The following is a 27,030-nucleotide window of genomic DNA, read 5'->3' on the forward strand; positions in this document are numbered from 1 at the left end:
TTTGCTTCCATGATCTTGCTTAATTACTGCTTGTTCTTGTCATCCTGTTAAGATTGGTACGAGTTAATCGACCTACGGATCAGACAAATATGCCGTAAAGTACCTTCTCTTTGTTGATTATTGCATTAGTGCACACATTGTTCTTAGTTAATTTTACAGATTAATCACCCTTCTTTGAGGAGTGGACATATATAGCAGCCAAAGTTCATAGATTCTTTTTCTTTCTTTCTTTTTATTAACCATGAATAAATGATCAAACACGAGAAATTGTCAAGAACTAGAAGCGTCACCGTGCAGCAAGCGCCCTGTAACATAGAGGGTGTCGCATTATGAATTTCATTGCTAGAGATGGGGACTGTCTCGTGAAATGATAAACCCTCCTGACTGGCATTTTTAATATAACCACAGCTGTAGGTAAAGGAGGAGAGCCTTAATCTCTCACTTTGATAATCACAAAAAAAAAAAAAACATAGACAGATGGAACATCGTTGAATAGCCTATCCTAGTTTAATATGTTATCATCATATTAGAATAAAATCTGGAGTGTGCATATATATGGATCGAACTTGAATTTTCTAAGCCAGATAACCTTTGGATACAGATCAGTACTTTAGGTCACTCCTAATACAGACTTGGATTAAAATCCGATCGGACTGCATTATTTAAAGGGCTTTTTGCATAATGGTTCCTGCCTTATTCGTGATATACAAATTAGTCCTTGATTTATGCAAATTTGCAAATCAGTCCCTGCCTTTTTCACTGTTAGTGCAAAATAGTCCTGCTACAATGAAGTCAAAATTTTCATGGCCAAAAAAGTTCACTATGGTTTAGATGTCATTTAAAATGTCATGATTTTATGATTTGTGGGCGATAGATGCAAAGCTCCGTATCAATGTTATGAATAGCTTTGAGGTGAAACGAGACATAAGACCTGTTCATGAAGCGAGGGGTAAGAAGCTTCAAGGCATAAAGCCTAAGTTTCACAAAAAATATTAAACATTGACCAAATAAAAAAATAAAAATAAAGATACAACATTTATGCATTATTAATGAATAATTAGATATTAAGTGAAGAATCTATATGAAAAACTAAAAAATAATCTTCAAGCAAATCAATAATTAATTAAACCTCCACCACACCACACCAAAGAAAATTAAAAACCAATACAAACAGATTACATGCTCAATACACATACCAAGATCCACAAAACCAACTCCAATTTTAGATTGAAGCTTTTAGCATCGCCCACTTGCAGAATCACTCCGTGTCTTCTACTGTACAAATTATCTGCCCACACCAACACTAGGAAATTCAACCAGCATCAATGGTATTTATTACTTTTCTCTCGTTTTCTTTTCGTTTTTTCTTTTTTACTACTGTAAAATTGGCCTCAATGGTATCCAAGAGGCGCGGGATTTTCTCTCAATTCATGTCCTTGGTAATGTATGTCCTGCAATAATGTGAAATATAAGAATATCAGTACGATTCACGTTCTTCAACTGAAATAATCTTGGTGGGTTACCCGAACCCAGCAGATTCCACTCATCCCCATCTTCGTACCCCTCTTAAATATGTTGATGCAAGTTGTTTTGATCAAATCTAACATTATAGATAGATTCAGCATGGTCGATTTAATGACAAAAAATATAATTTTTATATCACATGATTTTGTGTTTTGTCAACTGTTGATTTTTTAATCTTTAAAAAAATTCTTCACACAAGTCGGATTTGGGTAATTTAAATATCCATCTTCACTAAATGAATGGTGTAGATCACATCGTCAGATTTGATCAAAACAATTCACATCAATAAAATCTTAAGGAGGGGTACGAAGATAGCTAGGGATGAGTGGAACCGATTTGGTTACTTGGGCAGGTCCAGGTAAACCTTGATGCGATACAAACCCGATCTGGCTCTGTCCTGTCTGAGTCCCACTTTCAAAACGGGCCAGGTACAGACAATCAAACTAGCCGAGCTCGAGCTGTTTGGGATTTGGTTTGTTAGGTAAACTTTTGCTCGGGCTCAATCCCCAGGTCGTTAAGAGCCAAGCTTTACTAGCGGATCTTGATCAGGCTGGTTTTCTTTAAAGAGTTGTTTTTAAGTGTTTTTTAGAATTTAATAATAATCAAGCGGACCGTCCATCGCGCTTGTTGGACGGTCAGGCACAAAAAAAATAAAAAAAAATCCGTCAAAAAACGAGTTTTTGCACTAACGGTAGGCGCTTTTTGAGCGCTGCTAAAGGTCCCAATTCCGTTGGGGCCTTTAGCGGCACTCAATTAGCGTTTTGATCCGTTTTTTTTTTTTTTTTTTTTTGGCGCTGGCCGTCCATCAAACGCACATGATCAATAGGTGACCAAGCAGCTACTCATTGACAGAACTTTTACCTGTCCGTACTCAACTCGGATCCCTAAACCTAAACAAGCTGGCTGAACACAATTCCATGAGCCGAGCAATGAGCTGCTCGTCTCGTTCCACAATCCTACAGGTCGGTGTGAGGTCGTCTCTGGATCCACAAGCACCCAGATCCGAGACCCGTAGGCACCACTATCATACGACATATGATGCTATCCGTCCAACCGATGGATCTGGACTTCTGGCCGTTGGTTGGACGGCTAGGTTCGACATATGATGGGATCCCATTATATGTCGTATGATGGGAACTTAAAAAAAAAAAGCAGCAGGGGTAGGAGGGAAGACAGGTAGAAAAACGCACGGAAGCGAAGTGGTTGACGTCCCGGTGGTGCGCCTCGTCAGCGCGGACGACCATGACGACGTCCCGGAGGGTGGAGCCCGGCGGAAGGCGCCAGTAGTCGAGGGCGATGGCCGGAGCGGGAAGGTTCTCGATGGTGCCCTTGTCGATCTCCTTGAGGAACTCAGTGTAGGAGTGGATGGCCTCCTCCTCCAGGTAGCCCACGATCCGGTGCGCCAGCTTCGGCGACGCCAGGTACAGGGCGAAGTAGGCGTTGAAGAACACGCCCTGCACCGCGAAGACGAGCGCCCGCTCGTACCACCTAGGCTGAGACACCTCCATGAAGGTCATGAGGTGCATCCTCTCGTTCTCCGCCTCCTCCAGCAGAGCCCTGATCCAACCCCCGCTGTGCTCGAACCTCCTCAGCGACTTGCAGTGCAGCAACATCCCACCCACCATCCCAGGCACCGCCGCCACCGTCTCCAGCATCATCGCCCTGCACCCGTACCTCCTCTGGAAGAACACGTCCGTCGGCAACCTCAGGGCCTTCACCGTCCAGTACGCGAACCTGTCCAGCAAATTTTTCGGGGTGTGGTGCTTTCGGAGGTCGATGGACAGGTCCGCCTGGTACGTCTCCCACGGCTGCAGTCCAGAACTCATGATTTAATCGATAATTTAAATTTTAAAAAAAAAACTGTCACAGAGATACGAGTACATCACGACACGATGCGAGAAGAAGCGTAGACTCACCCTGAAGCATTCCCACTTCCACTCCGTGCCGTCCTCCTTCACCACCTTGGGCGGCGCTACCCCCCAATAGCTACTCACCATCCCCTTCTCCTCCACGCCACTGCCGCCGCTGCCGGTGGCCCTCGCGTCCTCTCCTACAGCCACCTTGGCCGAAACGGTGCTGCTGAACAGAGTCGGGAGGAGCCTTGCCCCGAACGGCGGCCGAACAGCCTGGTCATAGGCTCCGGAGAGCAGCGAACCGGCCGACGTCGAGAAGGTCCTCGAGGCGTGCTGGATCCTCGAGACAACGAACTTGCTCATCACCAACGTCGACGTCATTTGGCTAGAGAAAGAGAGAATTCCTTTTCCTTCAATGCTTGAGAAGAAGAAGAAAGAAAGAAGAGATCGTTGGGATCTATTTTCGCTTGTTTGCTGCCGAAGGTGAATATGAGAGAGGGAGGAGAACGGAGGATGGTAGCACTGGGGTTTATGAGGGGTTTTTATAATGGCGATGTATTGTTAACCCATGAGGTGTTAAGAGGTAAAACCCACGGTTAGACCCCAAACCGAAGAACGTCCCGAAAGTTCGGTGGCCTGTTTGATTGGAGAAAGAATGAAGGATAGTAGGCGACATCTTTATGACTAAATTACACTCGTTCTTTGTAACTGATGACGGTAGCAACCAGACTCTGAAAGTGAAGCGTGAAACGGAAAAAAGAAAACGTTTTTAAAATGCTTTGAATATGAGAAGCAAAAAAGCAAAAGACTGGGAAATAATTAAAAAATCATCATAAAAATAAAATTGCTTTCAAAACTAATGTTCTTAGAATTGGTTTCAGAGTAGAATCGATTTTCCAAACAAAATGAGAAAGCAGACACTAGGGGAAAAGGCCCTCCGATATAGGCCACAATTCGTTTTCCTGATTTAACAGGCTGGGAAAAAGTTGCGTTTCTCATTCTACAACAACAACTACGCCTTCATCTTAAAATAATTGGGGTCGGCCATATGAACCAAAAAAGAAAATCATTATGGGTCTTCCACATAAATCCTTCTCCTCTAATCATTTCTATCCAATGTCATGTCTTTGGTGAGGTTCAAAGCATTCATATCCTTTCCTATCACCTCCATCCATGTCTTCCTAAGCCTACTCCGACCTCTTTTAACTAATATATTTTCTCATTTCTCTATCCTTCTAACCAAAGCATCATTCTGGTTAAAAAAAAAATAAGGTCGTTAGGTCGTTTTTTATGACGTGGGAATTGGTTTCCTTGGGCTCCAAGTCTTTCGCAGCCTACCAAACTTGAAAGGAACCTTCCTACTTTCTAATATATCACCCATCGACAAGGTGGCCTGCAGCATGTTGGCACGCACGTGGCATCCCACACGTCTCTAAAATGTAAGGTGCCTCAACTCAAGCTTCAGTGGGGGGGAGTAAACGGGGCCGGATATGGTCTGGATCATAGTAGATTTGAAAAATATCCACCATATCCAACTTCGGATCTAAATGGGTTCAAACTGGATCCGACAAAAAAAGAGAGTTGGAGACAAGTTTTTATTTTTCTAAAGAGAAGCTGGGGTTAGGTAGACCTCTGCCAGTTATACAACTATACCATTGGGATTTGAACCTACAACAGCCCACCACAGGGTGACGTGCACTAGCTGCTCCTACCAGACAACCGGAGACCCGTTGTGTTGGGACGTTGCAAGTTCGAACCCTAATGGTATGGTTGTATAAACGGTAGAGGTCCGCCTAACCCCAGCTATTTCTGTCAAAAAAAAAAATCAATTGTTAGGCGATCAAGAAGGAACGTCCACCACAAACCAAATTTCTTGATATCTATCACATCACTTAGAGACTCTCTCTGTATGACCAAGCATTTTTTAGCATCATAAAAGTAGCTTGCTTTCAAAACCAATATGAAGTGGTCAGAAATTAATGATTTTTTTTTCTTACTACTAAAATCAAGATTCTTCATATTTTTTAGGATAGAGAAATCAAGAGTCTTAGATTTTAAAAAAAAATAGGGTTCCGGTTCTAAATTCAATTACTGAACAAATTTTTAAAATTTGCTTAACAAAAGAAGTTATTCATATTTTACAATGTTTAAAGTGTTATTAGAGAATATGTATTAATTGTTACATTCAACATTTATCAATTTTAATACTTTGATAAAAACAAAATAAGTTACTATCAATAAATTTCATTCTTGTCTCAAATATTACGTATACAATTATATAAATTTTGTTCTTGTCTCAAATATTACGTACATAATTATTGCATTTGTGAATTCTAACTTAATTAATTAAGAGTTTTTTTTCACACATATTTTGAAATCATCAAAGAATCAACAAAATAATCAGGGGACATTTGTCTTTCCTATCTTACTTGTTTTAAATATGTCAGAATAGACTTTTACAACTTCCTTTTAGACAAAAAAAATGAGCACGATATAATTGAATAAGTCATTTGTGTTGTTGCATCATTATTTTGTAAAGTTCAACATATCTTCCAAGTTCCACCACCTAACTTGTTATGGTGCTAAAAAAACATGAAAGGATTTCACATTGGATCTGAGAACAGTTTCGTGACATTGTTTTTGGTTTCACTTCCTTGAGTAGCTTTTATACTGACATAAATTTTACCTTGAATGCAAGCTAAAGCCACCTTGACAGTCTTGGATCCGATAAAAAATGCTTAAAAATAGGGTCTTCTCATGTGAAATACATGCAATTTGATGGGATTTTAATCTGAATCCTAATTGGATCTGACTTAAAATACTGATCCGAATCCATTCCGAACTAGGTAATCCAGTTCATCAAATTCTAATATGATCTAAATGCACATTTGGATCTTACTTTATGGATTCAAATTAAAAACAAAAAAAAAAAGCTGGGCTGAGGTCGAATATGGGCGGCCGATTTAGGTAGGGATGACACTGGACCGGGGCGGGGGTGGGGACAAGGTCTCCACCCCCTTCCCGTCTCAAAATCCTACCTTTCATCCTATCACGGGTTTTGATTTTAACCTCCATCCCCGTTTCATGTCCTCCATCCCTAGTCCAAACAGAGCGAGGTGGGGTGGGGCCCGTTTCCCCTCGGTCCACTACCTTCTATAAAGAATGCCATCTCTAAAGAAGGATCGGGGATGAGGCGGGGCGGGGCAAGGCAGGGATGGAGCAGGGTGGGGGAAAGCTAGAGTCCATCCCCGCCCCCTTCCTCGCATGGGTTTTGATTTTAACCTCTACCCCAATTTCATGTCGTCCCCCCCCCCCCCCCACACACACACACACACACACCCACACACACACACTGTCATCCCTAGATTTAGGCTCCCTTATTGTCGTCAATCCGCTGATTCATTTAGTATTGGCAAAAGAATCGATATGAAGGAGCTGAATCGGATTATTTTTTAAATATTTTTTTAAAAAAAAAGGCTTAAAACTCTTTATATTTTATGACACGTGTCATCTTCTGGTTCGGTTCACCCCAAAGTTTGCCAATTCAATTCAGACCAATTTGAACTATGTTTTAAATAAAAAAACATTTCGATTGGAAAACACATTGTGACATTGCTTGCATCCATAATACATGCTCCACAAAACCTCCATTCAAATAAGAATATAAGAAAAATTACGGCATTTTCTGCAAAGTTGTCATCTACGTCACAGGGACACGCTATTTTGTCTGTATCCCTGTTGACATGAACAGACACGCCAACATCGACACTGACACGTATGACATCATTGTGGCATAGATTGACATAGGAGGTGTCTTTTCATTGACAACAAAAGAGGGGGTTGATCATGTTAAATGGCACCATCACTTAAAGCTGAAAAGTGGAGCCCTTAAAAATGGTTTGCAGTAAAAGTTCTCAAGAGTTTGATTCTTTTGGACATCGTCGCTTTTTTTTTTTTAAAGGCAAACTAGGGTTCGGCAGACCCCTATGTGTGCAGAAGGATTCGATCCTTGGCCTTCAGCTTGACACACAGGGCCCCGCTTACCACATGGGATACCACTTCAGTGATTTTGGACATAGTCTTTTTATCCTACTATTGACCGGGTAATTGTGGATGCAAGTACATCTAGTATATATTACTAGTATCACTAAATATGGCCAATAAATTTCATAATTAGGGATGGCAGTAGATCAAGGAAAAATGAGGTCCTGCCTCACCCAGTTTCAACCTCTAAATATGGCCTAATAAATTTCATAATTAGGGATGGCAGTAGACAGGGAAAAATGAGGTCCTGCCTCACCCAGTTTCAACCTGGGATGAAAGACATGAAACGGGGATGGAGGCGGTGATGGAGGTTAAAATCAAAACCTGTGCAGGGATGAACTTATGCTTTCCCCCGCCCCGCCCAGTTCCCGTTCCGATCCTCGCCTTGCGTCGCCCCACCCGGCCTCACCCTGTTTGGACCGGGGATGGAGGTTGTGAATCAATCCCTATTGATATGCCCACAAGGACTCTGCAAGTTGGGTTGACCAACTTAACATTACTAATCTCATTGTTGTGCCTATTCATGTCTAAAAAGATTGCTCTCATCCATGGGAAACAGTAATCAAAGGGAGACTTGGTACCAAAAAGAGTTGAACGAACCAAAAACCGGTGTTCAAGCCAGTGGCGGAGCCAGAAGTTTTTCCTTGGGTGGGCAGACTTCGGGTCTTGGGGACAATGCTATGGTCTTGAAGGACGATTCATTTATTCGGACCAGTGGCGGAGCCAAAAAAATTTCGCTAGAGGAACAGTCATTCGTGGAGAGATAAAACTTAAATAAGCCTTTGAATTAAAATAACAATTGTTACAAACACAAACAACTAAATTTATGAATATAATAAGATAAAACCTTAAATTGTACTTTTAAACTAAAATAAAAATTATTCACTTAAGAAATACAAACAACTAAATTCGTGAAAATTTTATAATTGGCATCTTCTATTTTTCATATTTTGAAAACAATTCATAATTGCATCATCACTGATGGTATCAAATGTCTCCTTCTCTATGTAAGTAACCAAAGCATCATTGATCCATTCATCTCCCATTCTATTATGTAGACGACTTTTGATATTGTTCATAGATAAAAATGCTCTTTCAACACTTGTTGTTGCAACTGGCAAAGTTAATGCTAACTTAATCAATAGATACACGTGAGAAAATACAATGTGCTTTTGAGTTGCTACCATCATCTCTGCTAGCTCTGCTAAAGATTTTAAACTTGAAAACTGATCACTGTTTCGCATGTCTGCAATATATATATCCAATTGATTTTCCAGTCTAATTATGTTTACTTTAGAAAAATCCTTAGGGTAAAGCTCAGCAAGACGAATCAACTTATCTTTATCAAAAGCAGAAAAAGAATTATTTGGACTCAAGCATGCCATTGAAAGGAGAAGCTATGTATTTGCTTCAGTGAAACGATCATTCAACTCTTGAAGTTGCAAATCAATAATAACATAAAACACATCCATACGATAATGATGCAATGTGGTGATCTTTTCAACCTTATGTCTTGGTCGTCCTTAAGGTGTATATGAGTCCCCTAGATCAGGAATCAGAATATCAAATCTCTTACAAAATATGAACACTTTGTTTATGAGAGAGTCACATCCATTGTCTCTCAGACCTTGAAGGCACTGTTTTGATATAGTGATTAAACTCATAGCATTCACAATGTCTTGATCTTTTCGCTGAAGTGCTTGTGAAAGATCATCAGTTATTCCCAAAACTTTACACATCAAATGTAAGCAAAACACAAATTCAAAATCTTGCAACTGATGATATAAAATAATTGCATCTGAACTTTTTCCTGAATATGTATCTTCTGCAATGAAATCTAACACTTGAATAACAGAAGAATACATACTGAGTAAATTAACCAAAGCATCATAATGAGAACCCCACCGAGTATCACCAGGTCGTTTGGAACTTATTTCTTGATTTAATCCTCGTCCTGTTTCAAGTTCACCCAATGCAAATGCTTCGGCAATTCGCATAAATTCTGCTTCTCGAATAAGCTCAGATCTCTTGAATGAAGTGGAGAAAAAAGTTGACAACCTGCCTAATATATTGAAAAACACATCAAGCAATGAATTTTTTTTAGCAACACCAACTAATGCCAATTGAAGTTGATGTGCAAAACAATGAATATAATATGCAGATGCATTTTCATGTAATATAAGACTTTTCAATCCATTAAACTCCCCTCTCATATTACTTGCTCCATCATAACCATGTCCACGCAAACTTGATATGCTTAATTTATTCTTACAGAATGCTTCTTCAACTGCTTGTTTGAGTGACAGAGAACTTGTTTCAAGAACATGCACAAGAGTAAGAAATCGCTCAACCACTCGACCTTTTTCATTAACAAACCGTAAAACAATAGCCATTTGTTCTTTAGTTGATACATCACGAGAATCATCAAGTAAAATAGAAAAAAAGGTATCTCCAAGTTCCATGATAATAGCATTTGTGGTTTGTATAGAAGCAGCCTTGACAATACCCTTTTGTATATCAGGAGATATCAATTTGTTATTTTCTGGAGCACTTTTCAATACAACTTTATTTATGTCATCATTGATCTTTGCAAATATCTTTAACAACTCAATAAAATTTTCTCTATTAAGAGATTCTTCAGCTTCATCATGCCCTCGAAATGCCAATCTTTGACTTAACAAGTATTTGATTGCATTAACAGTTGCTCAAAGGCGAAGTCTATATTCATCTTTTTGTCAAACACTTTGTTGATAAAGTATAGAATCAATATGTTGTTTTTGTTGCATCAAATTTTGACACTTCATTCGTGCTGAATTGTGAAAACTGCCAGAGCTTCCAACATGTTTATCAAACCTCTTCTTGTCTTTCCAGTTATCAAATCCTTCAGATACGAATGCCTCTACACTAATCTTCTCTGTGCTTTTTGGCCTGAAAAGATAACACTACAAACAATATGCTTTATGCTTACTTGTACTATACTCCAACCAATCCTTATACTCATCATACCAAGCTGGAATGAACCTTCGTTTTTGGTGGTTTAGTTTAAACATACAATCTCGAGGTTGACAAGGACCTCGGATCATATATGCTCTACGAACATTATCTTGGATATTAGGATGATAACTAGAAATAGAAGGACGAAGTGTAGGGTCTGCAGGTAACTCTGATTCATCATTTTCTGTTTTGCATATTTTCTGACTTTGTTCTCCTTCTCGAGTTACAGAAGATTTATTAAAGATTGACCTTTTCGTTATAAACTTATCCATTCCTACGCAACGAAAAAAAATATGACAATGTTATATAAGTCAAATCTCATTGCAAAAAAGGATCGAGTAAAATGAAATGACAACAAGAACAAGAACAAGGCATGGGGCAAAGCCCCCTGTTGGCAATCAGAGGAGGCAGTGGAAGCAAAGTCCAGTGTCAGTCCAAAAAATCAAGTTCTTGATGAATGATAATTCATTTAGCCAACTCATAACACATCTTAACTTTTAATAACTTTTTTTCATAAAAGTAAATAAGGTTGAGCCTAAAACTAGAGAAACAAAATAATGAAATATTAGGTACATAAGCTTGCTAGCCAATACTTGTTTACTTAATTAAAAGGAATTAGGCTGAGGGCCCTAATTCCTCCACATCGGCTATGACCAATTACAAATATGTTCCCAACCTCTACTTAGAATGAAATCATCAAACATGAAGAAAAGGGCAGTCACTATGATGAAAAGAATAAGCAATTAATAGCGGAAGAAGAACAAAAGGTCCTTACCTCGAGAGTATTCACAGCAAATTCAAGGGCTGCGTTAGTTTCAGATGGCCCGCTCTGCAGAAAACCAGAATATTCAATAAAAATTCAATATATGAGAATATCTATTCATAAACTGATGCCTTAGGTATAAAGTATTGCAATTTAGAAGAAAAGAATGAATATCTGTCAGAATCCTATAACCACCAAGCAAACAGAGTACCTCAAATGGGGGGACCAAATTGGCAACATTTCGGATGGTAAATGCTTCACCAGGCTAAATTCCTAAGATCTTGGAAGGACAGACTCTGGAGTCCGCACATGCAATTACCATAAACTGCATCCAACCTTGTCATCTCAAAACGAATCCCCAACATTGTTCAGGTGATAAAATGAATAAAAACACCCATCGAGAATGATTGATTATTAGTGCGATGGAAAACATGGCCAGTGCTTAAAATTAGAATGTATCATCACCTTCGGAGCTTGGGCTTCGGCAAGGTTTCCAAAATGGTCCAAGTTTTTTCTGTCCAAATATGCACATGTGGGTGGAAGTTGACTGATAAACCAAAGATCTCTTGAAACTCTCCTGAACTTTTTCTCACTACCACTTACAAAAATTGCTGGTTTTTGAAGGTTAGAAACCTATGCTTCATCTCCTCAAACAGATCCAACCCATCATGGTCCTTGGCGCTTTTGGGTTCAGAAACTGCAACTTCTTGGGTCAATACAGAAACCTCCCTTGAAGCCTTCAAACTCAATGAACCAACTCCCCTGCAAACAAACAAGGCTCTTCTAATCTCAATTGTATAAAATCAAAGACAAAAAAAATCTTGGTCATTGAGAAATGGTAACTTCTGAACAAGTTAAAATCATTTCAGCTTTGACACAATACAACTTGTCAAGGAATTAGAAATTGCAAAATATAGGATCTCGAAAAACATATAAAATAAAAGCTTCTTTACATAAACAGATCGTTCAAGATGATCCCTTTGAAGGCACATGCACCACATTGGGAACCAATTTCTCATTTCACCGGTTATTTACAAAGTTAACCAATTTCACAAACCAATTAGATCTGCATCAAACAAGCTTCAATGCTGCTAATGATCACAGGCAGATTAGACAAAACTCCATCCACGCAATCACAAATATGTGGATTTCATCGAGCTCAAAACCATGTTCTGTGGGTACGCCCACAGAAGTTCCTATATCAAATGGGAAATGCCCCATCTTTGAGCGGCAGTTTGAACCACAAATTGACTGAAGTAACCAATTAGGTAACGTAACGGGAAGAAATGAAACGAGAAATTGAAGTGTATGACTACACAGGCAGGGGGGAGCGAAGCCGACGGCTAGCGATGGGGGTAGGAAGGTTACCTGCGGCAGTGCGACGGCCGACGGCTAGCGATGGTCGCCGGCACAAAAGGAATATGACGGAGGAGGAAGGTTCGGCTGCGACACCGGTGGCTCGCGTCGCCTGAGCTTGCAGCAGAGAGGGAGAAGCTCGGAGGGGGCACCGGCATCGTGGGTTCACTGAAGGAAGGTCGGCGGCACAGTCGCCGGTGGCTGCAGAGCACAGGGGAGGAGAGCCAGCGAATGGGGTTGTCGATGACAGATGGGGAACGCCGGAACGGAGGGGCAGAGCACAGAGGAGAGGGAAAGTGGCGAGGGTTTTACCCCTCGCCCTTTGCGTCTTTAAAACGCAGGCTCTAGACTTATCGATAGCCCGGGTCTCGAGTCGACTCGGTTTCTCAAGTCCTGAGTCAACTCAGTTTTCTGAGTCACGGGTCGACTCGGTTTCAAATGTTAGGGTGGGCGACCGCCCACCCCTGGCTCCGCCACTGGTTCAAGCTCAGCTCATTCTTGTGGTGAGCTGACCAAGCTTGAGCTGATGGTGAGCCCCCAATTAACCATGCCAAGCTTGCGATGGCGCTTTTTAAGTACATTTTTCAAAATTGACAGCAATAGAATTTGTACTCTAAACTTAGTGAGCAAGTTGAAATTGGTTCAACAAAATAAATCACATCATTTAAGAACCGTATGCAATAGGATTTCAACTCTAAACTTACGACTTTCAAACCAATCACTTTAACCATCTACTTGCTAGTTAACGAAAATATATGAGCTGAGCTGAGCCCAGCTGAGCACCCATTAATGTTTGTGTTAGGCATGCCGAGCATATTTCACGAGTTAGAAGGAGTTTTTAACGAACCCACAAGCTGACCCATGAGCAGCTCGTCTCATTTTCCAGCCTTAGTACCAACATGACACAAGCATCCTGACCAGTCAAATCTTGGCAGCTCACCGCAGGCCAATCAAACGAAAAATGGACTGATTTTTGCCAAACAGCTGAACCATGACACTTGGGAGTTTTGTGGGGAATCTCTCGTGAGTTATTCATTGGCAGATGATGAATGACTGACAGCATTAGATCTTGCAAGGACAAAACAAAGATGGACAAACTTTGGAGTAGCACATGAAGCTATCTCAGTGCACCAATGCATTAGCTGATGAATCATGTATAAATGATCCAGTATAAAAAGTTCATATTGCTTAGGACACGTTTGGTTAGATCATACTAGACTCACTTTAGTTTGAATGAGTCATTCTCACATGGACCCAAATCTCATGCTCAACCAAACATGAGATTTGGGGCAAAAGTGAGGTGGAGTTCCCCCAATGTTTGTCTCCCTCATCTTCTTCTCTCTCCTACACGAAGAAGACGAGCACGAAAGAGGGAGGGTGAAGGCGGAAGCATCTTAGCTCACTGGAAAATCCAAGCCTCGTCGGAAAAAGGAAGGTAGCCTAAAATCAGGTAAAGTGAGCTCCATTAGCCCTCTCTGGGTTGTTTCAGTGCTAACTTACCAAACAAAAAAGAAATAAATCTCATATTAAATGAGATTTCTTTCTTCAAACTAATCAAACATGAGAAGTGGAATCACATGAGAAATTTACTTTCATATTTATAAAGAGCAACAAAAAGAAAGTCGTTTTTCTTTGAAAAAACCACTTTGGAGGGAAAGTGCTTCCTCAAGAGGTATGAACATATTTTGACAAGAGAACACATATTTGCATGTATTATATAGGTCCCACCATATATTTCTCATAGACAACCCTACGGTTGATTAAGCTCATGTGGAACCACTGTTCCCTATGGCTGCATTAGAATGCAAGAGTATTTCAACCATTTATTCATAAGAGACAATGTGTGACGCTCCGAAATTTTTAACCAAAAAATTTACTAAAATTTTGATTTTTTTTAACCTTTAAACAGTGAAAAACGATGTTCTCAATCTTGGGGTTAAACAAACTTTGATCAGTCACAGGTGAGAATTATTTACGAAACACTGAAAGTTCAAAAAAGCCAAAAATTTTGTATTTATGTCAGAGTTCATGATAAAAAAAAAAAACTCAGAGTCAATTCAAAACAAAATCTTCCAAGCTGGTCATCCACTGTCTACAATCACTCACCTGAAAACCCCTTTAAAGGTTTAGAGCTGTGACAATCCGGTAAGTAGTTATACCAATTTCAGGTAAAGAAATAGTAACTCAATCCATAGCATAATTACAGTTAACGAATGATTACCCAAGTTAGATGTTACAGTTCATCAACAAATATTCATCAAATTATTCAGCTAAAAGCTCATGCATTAATAATACACAAGCCAAGATTATGTTGCATTATTAAGGCATATTTTCATAATATAAAAGTCTTTGTTTCGATATTTAATTATGTTGCAAGTACTCACAGGGGTAACTCCGAAACCACATGGGGGTTTATTATTTTATCTGTTTAGTAACCCGCAAATTAGTCTGATACAAAAAGCCATATGATGACAGTATAATGACTGAAAAAGAATTCTCCCGGGCATATTTTGGTAAAGATGCATCCTTTCTTTCTACATAAGTTGTGGGAAGTATAAACCTAGGACGAATTTGCGGTAGTCCTTATCTTCTACCTTTGATGACTAGGGAGGTAGAGTTATTGTCACTTGAAGAGTATGTTTCATTAACAATGATGTCAATTGGAGTGGTACAACTTACCTTCTTCAAGATAAGCATAGTTCTAAATGGGTAATATGATTTTTTCTTTATTACAATAACCTATCATTTCATATACCTCTTATAGGCATGTTAGGGCTCAACAGCCAGTGTACTCTTTTCGGGTAGCCAAAAATTTTATAATACAATTATATGTATCCACTCATTCAGAATTGCTTTGATAGTTATAAGCACTTTATCTCTGAAAGCAGATCTCTTTGCTCTTATGAGTACTTTCCCTATGAAGGCTGATCCCTTTTAGTGAGTGTGTATGCATGTTTCATTTATCATTCAAAATTGCTTCATTGTTTTTAGCTTTTATGAGCACTTCGCCTATGAAGATAGATCTCAATTATGATATAATTAAATTCATGCTTTTTAGCATACATCACATGCTATACAGAACATGATGCTCAAATTGCACCTCGGAGGTTCTTTGTACCTTGGCTCCTTATTGTGCCATGTTTTTCTCATGCGGACACATCATACTTTATAAGCTTTACGTTATTTCGTACAAACATGGTCTGTAGGCTTTCACGAACCCTAGTCTTATGGAGGAGCTAAGCATTTATCACATGTGAATTATACTTTTACGTAACTATTGTATGCAATCACAAAATAATACATTTGAACCATAATTTTACGTAAATTGTTGCATGAGAGCATGAAACAATACATGCGAACAATAATTTTAAGTAAACTATTGCATAAAAATATAAAATAATGCATGTGAACCATAATTTTATGTAAACTATTGTATGCGAACATGAAACAATACATGTGAACCATAATTTTTACGTATGTGAATATGAAATAATACATGCAAACTATAATTTTAGGTAAACTATTATAGGTAGGTATTAAACTATAAATTGGCATGCAAAACATTTTAAATATAATTGATCAATGCATGTCAGGTATAAGATTGTTCATGAAATAAAATATAATTTGTTTGTAAATTTAATTATGAAAGTGAGGCAATATAATTTATTCAAAAAAAAATCTGGAATATAACCTATTTTAATGTAAAATAAATGTGCTAAAAGTATCTTTTAACATTAAAAATTTATAAGCATCTAGTACAAAATCCCACCTTAAAGTGTGAGTGTGTGGTGAAAGAAATAGGTATGTGGGCATTCGTTAATGATATTTAGTGCGGGTCCCATGCCATGCGAATGCCACGGGACAACGACACTGCCGTCAACGAAGAACGTTGTTCGATGTGGTCCGCTCATCGAAGAATAAAGAAGAGGCATTAGGTCTGCCTACTTAAGACCACCAAGAGATGTGGTTTTCATCAGGTGGATCCGTTTGGATCCATATGAAATAACTTGTTCGTATACCCAAATCTTTTCAAATTTTCCTTCTGAGTTGGATCTAGCAAATGGATTTCTTATATTATCCATAACTATCAGAGTGAACACCTCGTTAATTATAAAAAAAAAAATCTTGTTTATTTATTGTAAAAGGTACAGAAATTGTGCGGTTGTTACACAGTGTATAAGCTAACTAATCCTGATTGCAGTGGATCCAAATCCTGGTCTGGATCACCATGCACCTAGATTTTGATGCAACGAAGATCATTATGAGTAGGAATGTGAAGTGTCAACACCTCTTATTTGGGTGGGTAACAGACTGAATCTGAATCCGTTTAATCAGATTCAATAAAGAAAAGTGCATCCGATCAACAATCACAGCCAGGATGCAATTAATTTGGATTCAATAAACCTCACATCTGAGCCGAATCTGACCCATTTACATCCTTAATTGCCAGCATAAGGATGGAGCAGTAAGAATGCACTCAAGGCTTTGGAGTTGGGCCAGCCGAGCAAGCAAACAATGGCCTCGACATTCTGCCAACATATATATCGGATGTAGCCGTTACTGAATCCAGGCCCAATTGGATCTCTCCTATTTGGATTGAAGCTCGGATTCTTGTGCTAGAATAGGGGTGTCAACGGGTGGGGTTTAGACAGACCCGACTCATACCAAATCCTACAGGATCCGGATATGTGATAAATAAGATCCGATTAAGACCCGGGTCTGGATCCGAACATCCGGGTATAGTTTGTAAAATTTTATACCAGACCCGGGCGCAACCCAGGTTACGATTCAATGTAAAACTGATAAAAAAATTTATTTTACTGGGTCTGGTTCATGTAGTTCTTATTGGGTCCGGGTATAGATTCTATTTTGGTGGGTCCGATTAGACCCGAATTCAGACCCGATACCATACTTGAAAATCAGGAACAGGTCTGGTTCCACCTGGGTCCGAACCAAACCTGACCCGTTGACACCCTTACTAGAGAGGTAGGTGTTTGTATCTCGCATGTTATCCGGTTGGTTTGGGTTAGCGTTTGAATGTCCGACCCAAATCCATCCACTGGTTGCCCTCTCCACCGTAGATCCGGACCGTTGGGATTGAAAAGGTCAAAACGACAAAATCGTCTCATCATGGTGGACCGGTTGTTGATCGAAGAAGCTCCTTGTCTCCGTACAACGGGAGGTTCATGTCACGGGGGATCCTGCCCTTTCCGTCTACGGGGAAAGAGCAAACCCAATCAAAGATCGACATTCAGTCCACCATTAGAAGCAAAGCTCTAGACGCGGGAGTTAATCATACATTTCCAATCGTATCAGATGTTTCAAATCACATCTTCACCGTCCATTGCTTCGTCACACAAGGACCAAGGTCCTTGTGTGCGTTGTGGACGGTGAGGACACTTTTGGCAGATCACTTGATCCGCTCTCCATTTCAGAGACAAAAAAAACAAAAGGTAAAGGATTAGAACAGGGAGTCCGGTTCAGTTTGGTGAAGCCTTCTCCCAAACGCGATCAGAACTTGGAAATTCTCGACGTAGGTTCCAGCTAAACACGTTTCAGCTTAGGCCGATGTCACTCGTACTCCAGTGGTTCCGGTGCAGACTGGAGAGAGAGAGAGAGAGGGGGACTGGGGAGACGGTTTTAAGAAATGTGATGCACAAAGCGACAAATCAAACACTCGTCTCTTTCGATTTCCCATCATCGCTACTGTCGTCCTCTCTCTCTCTCTCGCCAAACGCCTCGGAAATTGTGCAAAAAAACGTCCCCTCTCGTCACGTCGAATGCGTACCCCACCCTCATCATGTCTTTCTGAGCGCTTGATTAAAGATGCTTAAATATTATATAGATATATAATATAATATCCACAACCCCCTGGAGTCGGTGAAAAGGGGGAAAGCGAGCTTGAACAAAAAGCTTCTAAAAAGGTAAAAAAATTAAAAATCTTTCTTTGTGTTCGTGATGTTCGTCCTTTACCCTTCTCTCTCTCCTGGTCACAAACACCCTCGTCAAGAGGGCTCAATTACCAAAATCTCCGTTCACGACCCTCTTTCACTTTCAGCACGCACACAGTACAAGTGAAATAGACTTTTTCGTCATTTTCTTCGGCCGCTTGGTTAAAAGATCTGCCACTCCTCTCTCTCTGCTTCGTACGTCCCCCGTTTGGTTGTAGCGTTAACAGCGTTCTTCCCCGTTCTGCATTAAACACTAACGTCTTTCTCTTTTAAAGTTGGTTTTCAAAATGCCATCTCCTGTCCCTATAAATTTCGAAATGATTATTCCTGTCAGGTCTGTTCCTACTTGATAATGTTAAAGTATAGGGGAAGCCAAAGACGCTGAGGATCTGAGGTTATGGATCCGATTAGCGAATTGTAAATGACCATCTTATCCCTATCAACGGTTATCGGGCTATAAACGGATCGAATGCAAGACCAGTTCAAGTAATACGTGACCCAATCCGTTTTCAAAGGACCGTAAGAGTGAAAATGGATTGGATAAAAGACTAATTCGGGGAGTAGTACTCCACGACCCACAACACAATCAACTCCCCTCAAAAGTGGGGGCTATTTCGAGATAGCAGTAGATGTCAAAGGTTAGTTCGGTAAACTTGCAGCGTATATCCGAAAGACAGAGGCTCACCGACCGCCATTACAGCAAAGGAGGAAGAAGAAGCAGCAGCAGCAGCTCAGGATGAAGAAGATAGCAGAAACCCTAAACCCTAAAGGAGGAGGAGGAGGAGGAGAAGAGGAAGGAGCAGGAGGAGGAAGAGAGGAAGGAGGAGGAGGAGAATGGAGCGCCCGTCTCTCTTCTTACTTGGGACTGAGTTTCGCGGTGTTCATAGGGCTGCTGCCGAGGGCTCAGCTGCCGTTCGTGTCGTCCCTGAAGTCGCAGAACCGGGGGCTCGCCGTGAAGTTGTACCAGGCGGAGGAGAGACTCCAGCAGATGAAGGCCCAGCTGGCGGAGGACGCTAAGGCCAACGCCAAGGTGGTGGAGATCTTCGCCACTCACCGCATCGGCTGGCTCCAGGAGGAGAGGCGGCTCCGCCGGGAGATCGACGACGCCGCCGAGGAGATCGCCGCGCTCCGGGAGAGGGTCTCGGAGCTGCAGCTCTTCGGGGAGAGGTTGCAGAGGGAGATCGAGGAGAAGGAGGAGTTCATTAGCTTCTTCTCCAGCAAGGCGCTGCAAGGAGATGGTCTCGGTGCAGAAGTGGGGAGCAGTGAGGTGGATTTCGCGAGGGACGCGGACGGCAGTGTCTTGGAAGGCGGAGCGGGTGAGTGGAAGGACGGGAATGCGAAGAAAAAGGCGGGAAGGGTTCCAGGCGAGGGATTTTGGAGAGATTATACCGGAGATCTGTGGATTGCGCAGAATGTCAAGGTTTTGGAGGATTTTGACGCGTCGAAGATACGGAGTTTGGATAAAGGAAGTGGAACTCCATCAGATAATGCAGAAATAGGTGAAAGAGGAGCAGATTTTGTGAAATCGGAGAAGTTTAAGCATTCAAAAAGCGTGGATTCGTGGAGGATGCAGAATTTAAGGGAAGAAAACAGAATAACGGCAGGAGATGGTGAGATAAGACAATTGGCCGGAGACCTCTCCGGCACCGGAAAGAGTAGGATTTTAGAAGAACTCGATCAACGGACAACGCTAAATTTCATGAAAGAAGAGGCGATTCTACAAGAAAATGCGCGAGCATACGGCGATTACGTGCCAGATTTCCAAAACATCGGAAGTATTAGGCCTTTAGAAGGGAATCCGCCGAAAACAGGGCAATTTCCGGTGGAGAACCTGAGAATCTATGGAGCAGGAGTAAGAGGAGCAAGGAATCCCTTCTGGAACGAAAAGATCGGTGTTTGTGAAGCTTCCACCAATGTGCCCTCGATCGAGCTTCTCCAGAAGGAACGAAGAATTCAGGTGGCATCTTTGGGTTTCACTGATTTAGTTTGTGCAGAGACTGCAATCGATCTCCCTCAAAACGACAGAGTTCGGGTTTCCGGAGGCCTAGAGTCTGCAGTAACGGATCCGAGTAAGAACACTCGGAGCAAATTTTGGGTTCCGAATGAACACCGTTGGCCGGAGATCGGAATCGTTGCAGACGAAGAGCTCAGTGTTCCACCGGATTCCGAGAGCCTTGCTGTAAGAAACAGGGGAACCACCAGGGAACTCAAGGCCTCGTTTCCGAGAACGTCGGGTGGTTTAGATGAGTCCGTGGTCGGAAATTCATCGATAGAAAGGAGAATTCTGCCGGAGTCAGTGTTTCCAACGTCAAGTTCAGCCGAAACCACGACAGAATTCCCAGTTTATTCGCCAGGTGCAGGGGCTCCACAGAGCAAAGAGAAGATAGTACAGGAGTCGGGTTTTTCGGCGAATGCATTTGGTGGGGAGTTTCCGTTCTATTCGCCGGGAGTTGATTTTCCGGGGAGAGGCAGCGGGTCCGACCCTTCGGAAGTCTTATGGACGGCTTCTTCGGCATCTAAAGCTTTGATGGATAGATCATGGCAGCAGGTGTGCCTCTTCCTCCTTGCTCTTTCTTGTTTTTCATGTAATCCTTCGTATGATTCTTTAGGTTCTAGACTTCTGCTTTAGATTTGATGATGAGTTTTGGTTTTTCTTACTCTTTCGAGTTCTTGAACAATTCAATTCCTTTTTGCTTTTTTTGGGTTCTTAAACAATTGAATTCCTAGTCCTCCCTTGATTAAGGGAGTCTAGACTAGTGGGTCCCGAATTGTTAACACGACTCGTGTAACTCTTCATCAGTAGAAGGGATTGGTGTGATGTAAAGATTTTGTGTTGATTTGTCACAACTGGATAGTTAAAAGACAAAAGTTGGCTGTACAAGCTTCCTGGTATCGGTACATCTGCATCACGTGAAACGTGTCCGAAGTAATCAAACTTCACGTGATGGCTAGACACGTCTCCGCGAAACGGGGGGTCGAAGATGGTTGGAGCCAATGAACCGGTACGGCTCCGACTAAACTCCATTTTGATTCGAGCCGAACCGAGCCAAGTTACCTGACCTGAGCTCAAAACATGATTTATTTTATGTTGTTCATTGGTGACTCGTTCTTTCGTATATTAAGGCAATTGCATAACATATTGCTTTAGCTTTAAGGATTAGCAAAATTTTTGTTTCTATGTTGCCCGAGATAATAGTACGATGCTTGCTCAATTAGTTTCAAGCTGAAGTTGTTAGGTCGTAGCAAAATAATTTCCTATATTAGATGCAATGTTGATGGCATGTTGTAAATTTGAGATAGGTGCTAAGGGACTTTGTCATCCCTTCAGTATTTGACATCGGTCATGTCCTAAATTAGATGCAACATTGTAATTGTTGTTTTCAGAATGATTGGCATACATTTCCAGATGCCTTCTTGGGCTCCCTAGGTGTTTTTTGCTGCATTTTCCATGTATTATCCACTTGTTTTAAAAGCTCTTGTTCTGATCATTTTGGTGCCAACCCCTATTTTTCTTCTTTTTGTTTTGCTTTTCCTACTGTAAACAAGGTCCAATCCCTTCCTGTCGGACTTTGTTTCCATCCAAAGCAGGTGTCCCATGTTTGAACATGATGATACTGGCATCACTTCAAAAGTTCTCTCTCTCTCTCTCTCTCTCTCTCTCTCTCTCTCTCTCTGACAGAGCCTTGTACATAAAGTAATAGTTGCTCTGAGAACGTGTATTTGGGCCCAAATCAAATGATAGCATGCAAACATGTTTCCCTTCTTTCAACCTACACCCCAAGTTCCACCATCAATAAACTCCTTGGATAATGGTCTCAAAGATCAAACAATGTCCCTGAGTAATAAGACTAGGCACTTGAGCACTAAACTGGTTGCCTCTAAGTAATTACAAACTGATGAAAATTAACAATTGACTGAAATACAAAAATACAAAAGATCAAACACTTTACAAACTTGACAACAAACTGAAAATACATAGTACACATTATTGCTGAATAAGACTTTGACATAGCTAAAATACATAATAAATACAAATATCTCCTGCAATACCCTGGTCCAAACTCAGCTACACACTTCAAACTACACGTGGACCAAATCTTAGCTCCAGATTATGCATGGATTGAGAGATCTGTGTCGCACAAGTTGCCAAACACAGAGTGCTTTGCACAGCTGAGGCACTACTATTCACCGGAAAATTGGAGCTTTAATACAAAAAAAATTTAAAGCACAAGCAGTTCCTGCAGAATGTTGATCCAAAGTGGTTATATGCAAAAAGCATCACATGTTTGCATCCATGCATATTTTGGGCACCCGAAATATCACCATCCATAACGCATAAATGCTTTCATTTTTTCATGGAGTTTTGGTAAGTTCATACCAACAAACAAATGAAAAAACATAGATCATCATTCGGGCACCCATTTTTCACAATAATGTTACATAGTTTGACAAAATGTTCGAGTAGGCTACATAAGAGGCAATAAACAAGTCAACTTTTGCACCGACTACTACACACGACAAAAAGGCCACCAACCCAAAGTCGCACATATCATCATCTCATCTACCATCACATGCCCAAATCAAGTCACTCTCGCAGAGAAAGATCTTGGTTTTGGGCTCTCACCTTTGGTCTTAGCTTTTAGCCTCACCATGATAAGAAGAAAAATATAGAAAAGCTCTCTCCAGCTCAAGGCGACCTTACTCTAACATTTTCTTTTCAAAAAGCTTCCTCTCCCTTCTTCTTTGTTATGCTTCTTTTTCTCTGCGAAGACTTTGCATGATGCTTCTTGCTCTAGTTGTTAGTCGGTCAGCCTTCTCTTAGCAATCCCTACTCTTAGCCCTGATTTGCACTTTATAGTGATGCACATTTCTTGATACGCTATACCCTCCCTATAGAACATTTTGAAGATGGAAACCTCCCACCCTCCAGGCCTCCATCACACCCGAGACATGGAAACCGACCCACCTTGTTGATTTTGAAGATGGATTCGCTGGATGACAAATTTCTGTGCTGAATCAGAACAAAATAAGAAAATTGTTGTGCAGACTACTGTTTTATTGTTATATTTGTCACCATAGTATCGAAATGACTTGAACTGCAGTGAAGTAGCCAAGGAAATGTTGCTCCAAGGATTTAAAACTTGTTTACTGTTCTCATATTCCCCATCATTTATTCCAAACTAATTTCTCTCCAGATCCTCTTTTTCTCATTGGTATCCTCTGTTGCAGGATGATCAGCCAGAGTCCATTGATGCACTCCATCACATGAAACATCTTGTGGCAAGGTAAAGTTGATCAACGTTGCTTTAGTGATATTGATGGTAGTGGTCCTGTAATCTCAAATCCTAGGGTATTAACTTCACTTTCAGGGGTCGAGCAAGGAATCTAAACTAGGGTGGGCATAGATGCACATGCACAGTAAAAAACGAAATTAAAACCTTAAATCCTAACAAACATTATTTATAGATATGCTAATTTAAAAAAAACTAAAATTACCAAAGGGGGCTCTTGTTTGGTAAGAGCTGTTAGTCCACATCACCATGTGTTGGGACGTTGCAAGTTCAAAACCCAATGGTATGTTGTGTAACTGGTGGGGGTCTGCCTAACCCCAGCTTGTCTATCAAAAAAAACCTAAAAGTCTAATCAAAATTGAGCATGCATTCATGGAATCATGTTTAATGTTAATAAAAAAAACATAGAAATACCTAATTAAACGTTTATGTCATGCCTGATGCTAATTGAAAAAAAAATACAAAAAACCTAAAAGGCTAAACCATAACTAAATATTTTTATTAAAAAAATAAAACAACCCTAAATCATAACAAACATCATTCGTAGACAAAAAATCAAAACCCCTAAAATTCTAACTAAAATCAAACATTCATTCATTGAATCATGTTTAATGTTGATTGAAAAAAAAAAGGCCGAGAAATGCCTAATATTTATTTGTTTAGTTTTTCTCGTGATAATATTTTTGGAATACTAACTTATCATTCAATCAGACAGAGAAAATGATTAATGTCCTCGTTGTTCTATTATATAACCGCTAATTTTATGCTTCCCTATGGCTGTATATTTTGAGTTTTGATGAAGACTAGATCATTTTGTCATGCCTTATGATAAAACCTTCATTTGTATCTTGCCGCTGTTATTGGACCACAAAATGTGTGAGTATCTACACTGGTTTAACCTGAATCTTGATTAAACTTGAATGTCATGATTGTTTCCATCATTCTTCATTATTAGCATGTGAAAAGGACTCTTTCCTGTTGTCCAGAAGGGAATCACCTTGGAAAGTTGATGCTGAATCTATGGGGGTTTCTTCAAAGATGAAATTTCTGGAGCAGGAATTAGTGAATCTGGAGCGGATTGGAAAAGGAGAACTTGCTAAGGTTCCCACGCTGATGAGGAAGCAAGCCAAGAGATACCAAACTCTGGCTGGGAAGATTGATGACCTGTGCAGAAGAATGGTATGTCTGTAATCTTCATATTTCTCTTCCCTTTTTAAGGCCTTTCCCATGCATTGGAAATGCTACAAGCTCAATCCAAGTTTAGAATCATGATGAGTGCTATCGAAACTCAATCTACTACACCAAAACAACAGGGTCATAGTTTCTGCTGTAAAACTTTCCATTATTTTGTTATCAACTGACGATGAAACTCTTTTCCACATTTCAGCAAGCGAACGATCCATGCGAACAAACCATAAGCTCTGAATACATAACGCATAGGCAAACAGAGTTCCTGCTTGAAACATTTCGTCTGCAGCAGCGTGCGGTGGAAACAGGGCAGAAATTGAGTGCAATACAGGCAGAGTTGTCATCACACCGACTGAGCGAGGAATTCTCAGGGGTGGCAAAGATGAATACGAAGCGTTCATTGGATGTGATCAAGAACAATCTGAAGGAGATACAGAGGAGCTTGGAGATATGGTTGGCCAGGATAATGGGGGATATTGAAGGTATATTAGCTAGAGATGGTGTGTCCCATGTTAGAGATTACTATACTTCAAGGTATCCCTTTATTCGCTAAGATACTATTCTTATTGAGAGAGAGAGAGAGAGAGGTGATATCGCTGGTGGACCCTGGACCCTGGTGGAGTGACAAAGTTTGAGGGTTAGACTACCTTCCAAGTCTCGTTGTTCCTGATCCTCTCCCCAAAGTCTGCAACTAAAAGTGGTTTACCAGGGTGAACAAGTTGTGAGGTCTAGAAACTAGAGATGACATTGGCATGTGTTTGCTCAACGGATGCATTGAGCTTTGTTGCTGCATGTCTTTTGAATCGTGTCCTGGACTCCAGGCCTATGTTTAGTGGTAGGCCCGTTCTGGTTGGGACCCCGGAGGGCCAGTCGTCCCTGCTGGCCTATGTTCTTCTCTGATAGTCATCGAAATTTAGATAAATGGTCTCGTCCAAAGCAGAAAAGGTAAACCACAGCCATTGATTAATGCGGGGAAAGTGATCTTTTACACAACGGATTTAGTTCAAACTTCACAGAAAGCATCCATGACCTCATCCACCCACGTCAGTGGCCTCAAGTATTACCGCCGGAAGAAGGGGGGTTGTAATCGGGTCACTTTCCACAAACATAGCCATCCCCTGTTTGCTGCAGTGGAGCCTGTGCAGATGTGCGAGGTTTAATGCCAACAGATACTTGAACAGTTGAATCTCATTGGTTACCCTCCGAACAGGACCATAAATGTGTGCCCTTGTAGATCATTATGCTCATCTCTCCCATTAAGTTGTGCTAACCATGATACGATGCTCTACGGACTGCACGTGATTTCAAATCCACATTAACTTTCCACTAAACTCAAAGGGTTTAGCATAGTTGGAACGGGCCTCTGCAGGCCGTCAGAGTTCAATTCCCACAGGCGTTATCCCCCCTTGCGTAAGCAGAAGCCCGTGCCTCCCTGGGATCAAGGGGTGCACCCCTTGCTGAAATCTGGAGAAGAGTTTCATCACCAGTTGATAACAAAATAATGGAAAGTTTTACAGGAGAAACTGTAACCCTTTTGGTGTGCATTGAGTTTTGATAGCAATCTTCATCGTGATACGAAACTTGGATTGAGCTTGTAGCATTTCCAATGCATGGGAAAGACCTTGAAAAGGGTAGATGAACATGAAGATTACATGCATACCATTCTATGAAAAAAGAATCCCTTTCCACTTCAATTTACTTTGTTCCCTGACTATAAGGCCTGGGATCCTTAAGTTTATGGAGAACTGAATATAATGCTGTGTTGCAACATCCTGCATTCCCTGGTTCTGAACCTCGACAGGAGATTTTCCCCAGCTTGACGATTCCATGAAAAACCTGGTATTTCTCATAATTAACCTAACAGTAGATACTAAGCCATTAATCTCACGTGTGCCTCTTTCATTACACGCCTCATATACTACATCAGGTCAGCATCCATGACTCGTATGAACTAGGTGTTGCCGCTTTATCTTTTTTCTATGGCTGACAGTAGGCATATTTGATCACCACACCCCTCGAATACTATGGCAGGTAGACATCTCACATGCCCCATTCATCACCTCAAA

The 27,030-nt window shown here is 40.8% G+C and overlaps 2 protein-coding genes and 1 long non-coding RNA gene across 4 annotated transcripts; 1 reads left to right on the plus strand and 2 right to left on the minus strand.

Annotated features, from left to right (window-relative positions):
* Window positions 1–1,349: 1,349 nt before the first annotated feature.
* On the minus strand, window positions 1,350–3,788 carry LOC149813465 (ubiquinol oxidase 2, mitochondrial-like). 2 transcript variants are annotated; one of them, XM_089991375.1, is made up of 4 exons: window positions 3,441–3,788; window positions 3,199–3,332; window positions 2,715–3,108; window positions 1,350–1,451 (listed from the first exon to the last, which is right to left on the minus strand). In XM_089991375.1, the coding sequence occupies exons 1-4, from the start codon at window positions 3,756–3,758 to the stop codon at window positions 1,392–1,394; spliced, it is 906 nt and encodes a 301-aa protein (XP_089847501.1). In that variant the 5' UTR covers window positions 3,759–3,788; the 3' UTR covers window positions 1,350–1,391. The 2 variants fall into 2 exon arrangements, with proteins under 2 accessions (XP_089847501.1, XP_089847500.1); XM_089991374.1 differs by having other exon boundaries at window positions 2,715–3,332.
* A 7,248-nt stretch (window positions 3,789–11,036) lies between these two features.
* LOC149813466 (uncharacterized) lies at window positions 11,037–11,578 on the minus strand. The gene is made up of 3 exons (XR_016428240.1): window positions 11,390–11,578; window positions 11,191–11,244; window positions 11,037–11,091 (listed from the first exon to the last, which is right to left on the minus strand). It is a non-coding gene; the product is annotated as an uncharacterized LOC149813466 (long non-coding RNA).
* Window positions 11,579–23,621: 12,043 nt separating this feature from the next.
* On the plus strand, window positions 23,622–26,662 carry LOC149813467 (uncharacterized). The gene is made up of 3 exons (XM_089990756.1): window positions 23,622–23,770; window positions 24,763–24,955; window positions 25,164–26,662. The coding sequence occupies exons 1-3, from the start codon at window positions 23,751–23,753 to the stop codon at window positions 25,515–25,517; spliced, it is 567 nt and encodes a 188-aa protein (XP_089846882.1). The 5' UTR covers window positions 23,622–23,750; the 3' UTR covers window positions 25,518–26,662.
* The last annotated feature ends 368 nt before the right edge of the window (window positions 26,663–27,030 follow it).

This window comes from Nuphar pumila, chromosome 16, assembly GCF_984573655.1.
Source record: "Nuphar pumila chromosome 16, dmNupPumi1.hap1.1, whole genome shotgun sequence".
In the NCBI taxonomy this organism is placed as follows: Eukaryota; Viridiplantae; Streptophyta; class Magnoliopsida; order Nymphaeales; family Nymphaeaceae; genus Nuphar; species Nuphar pumila.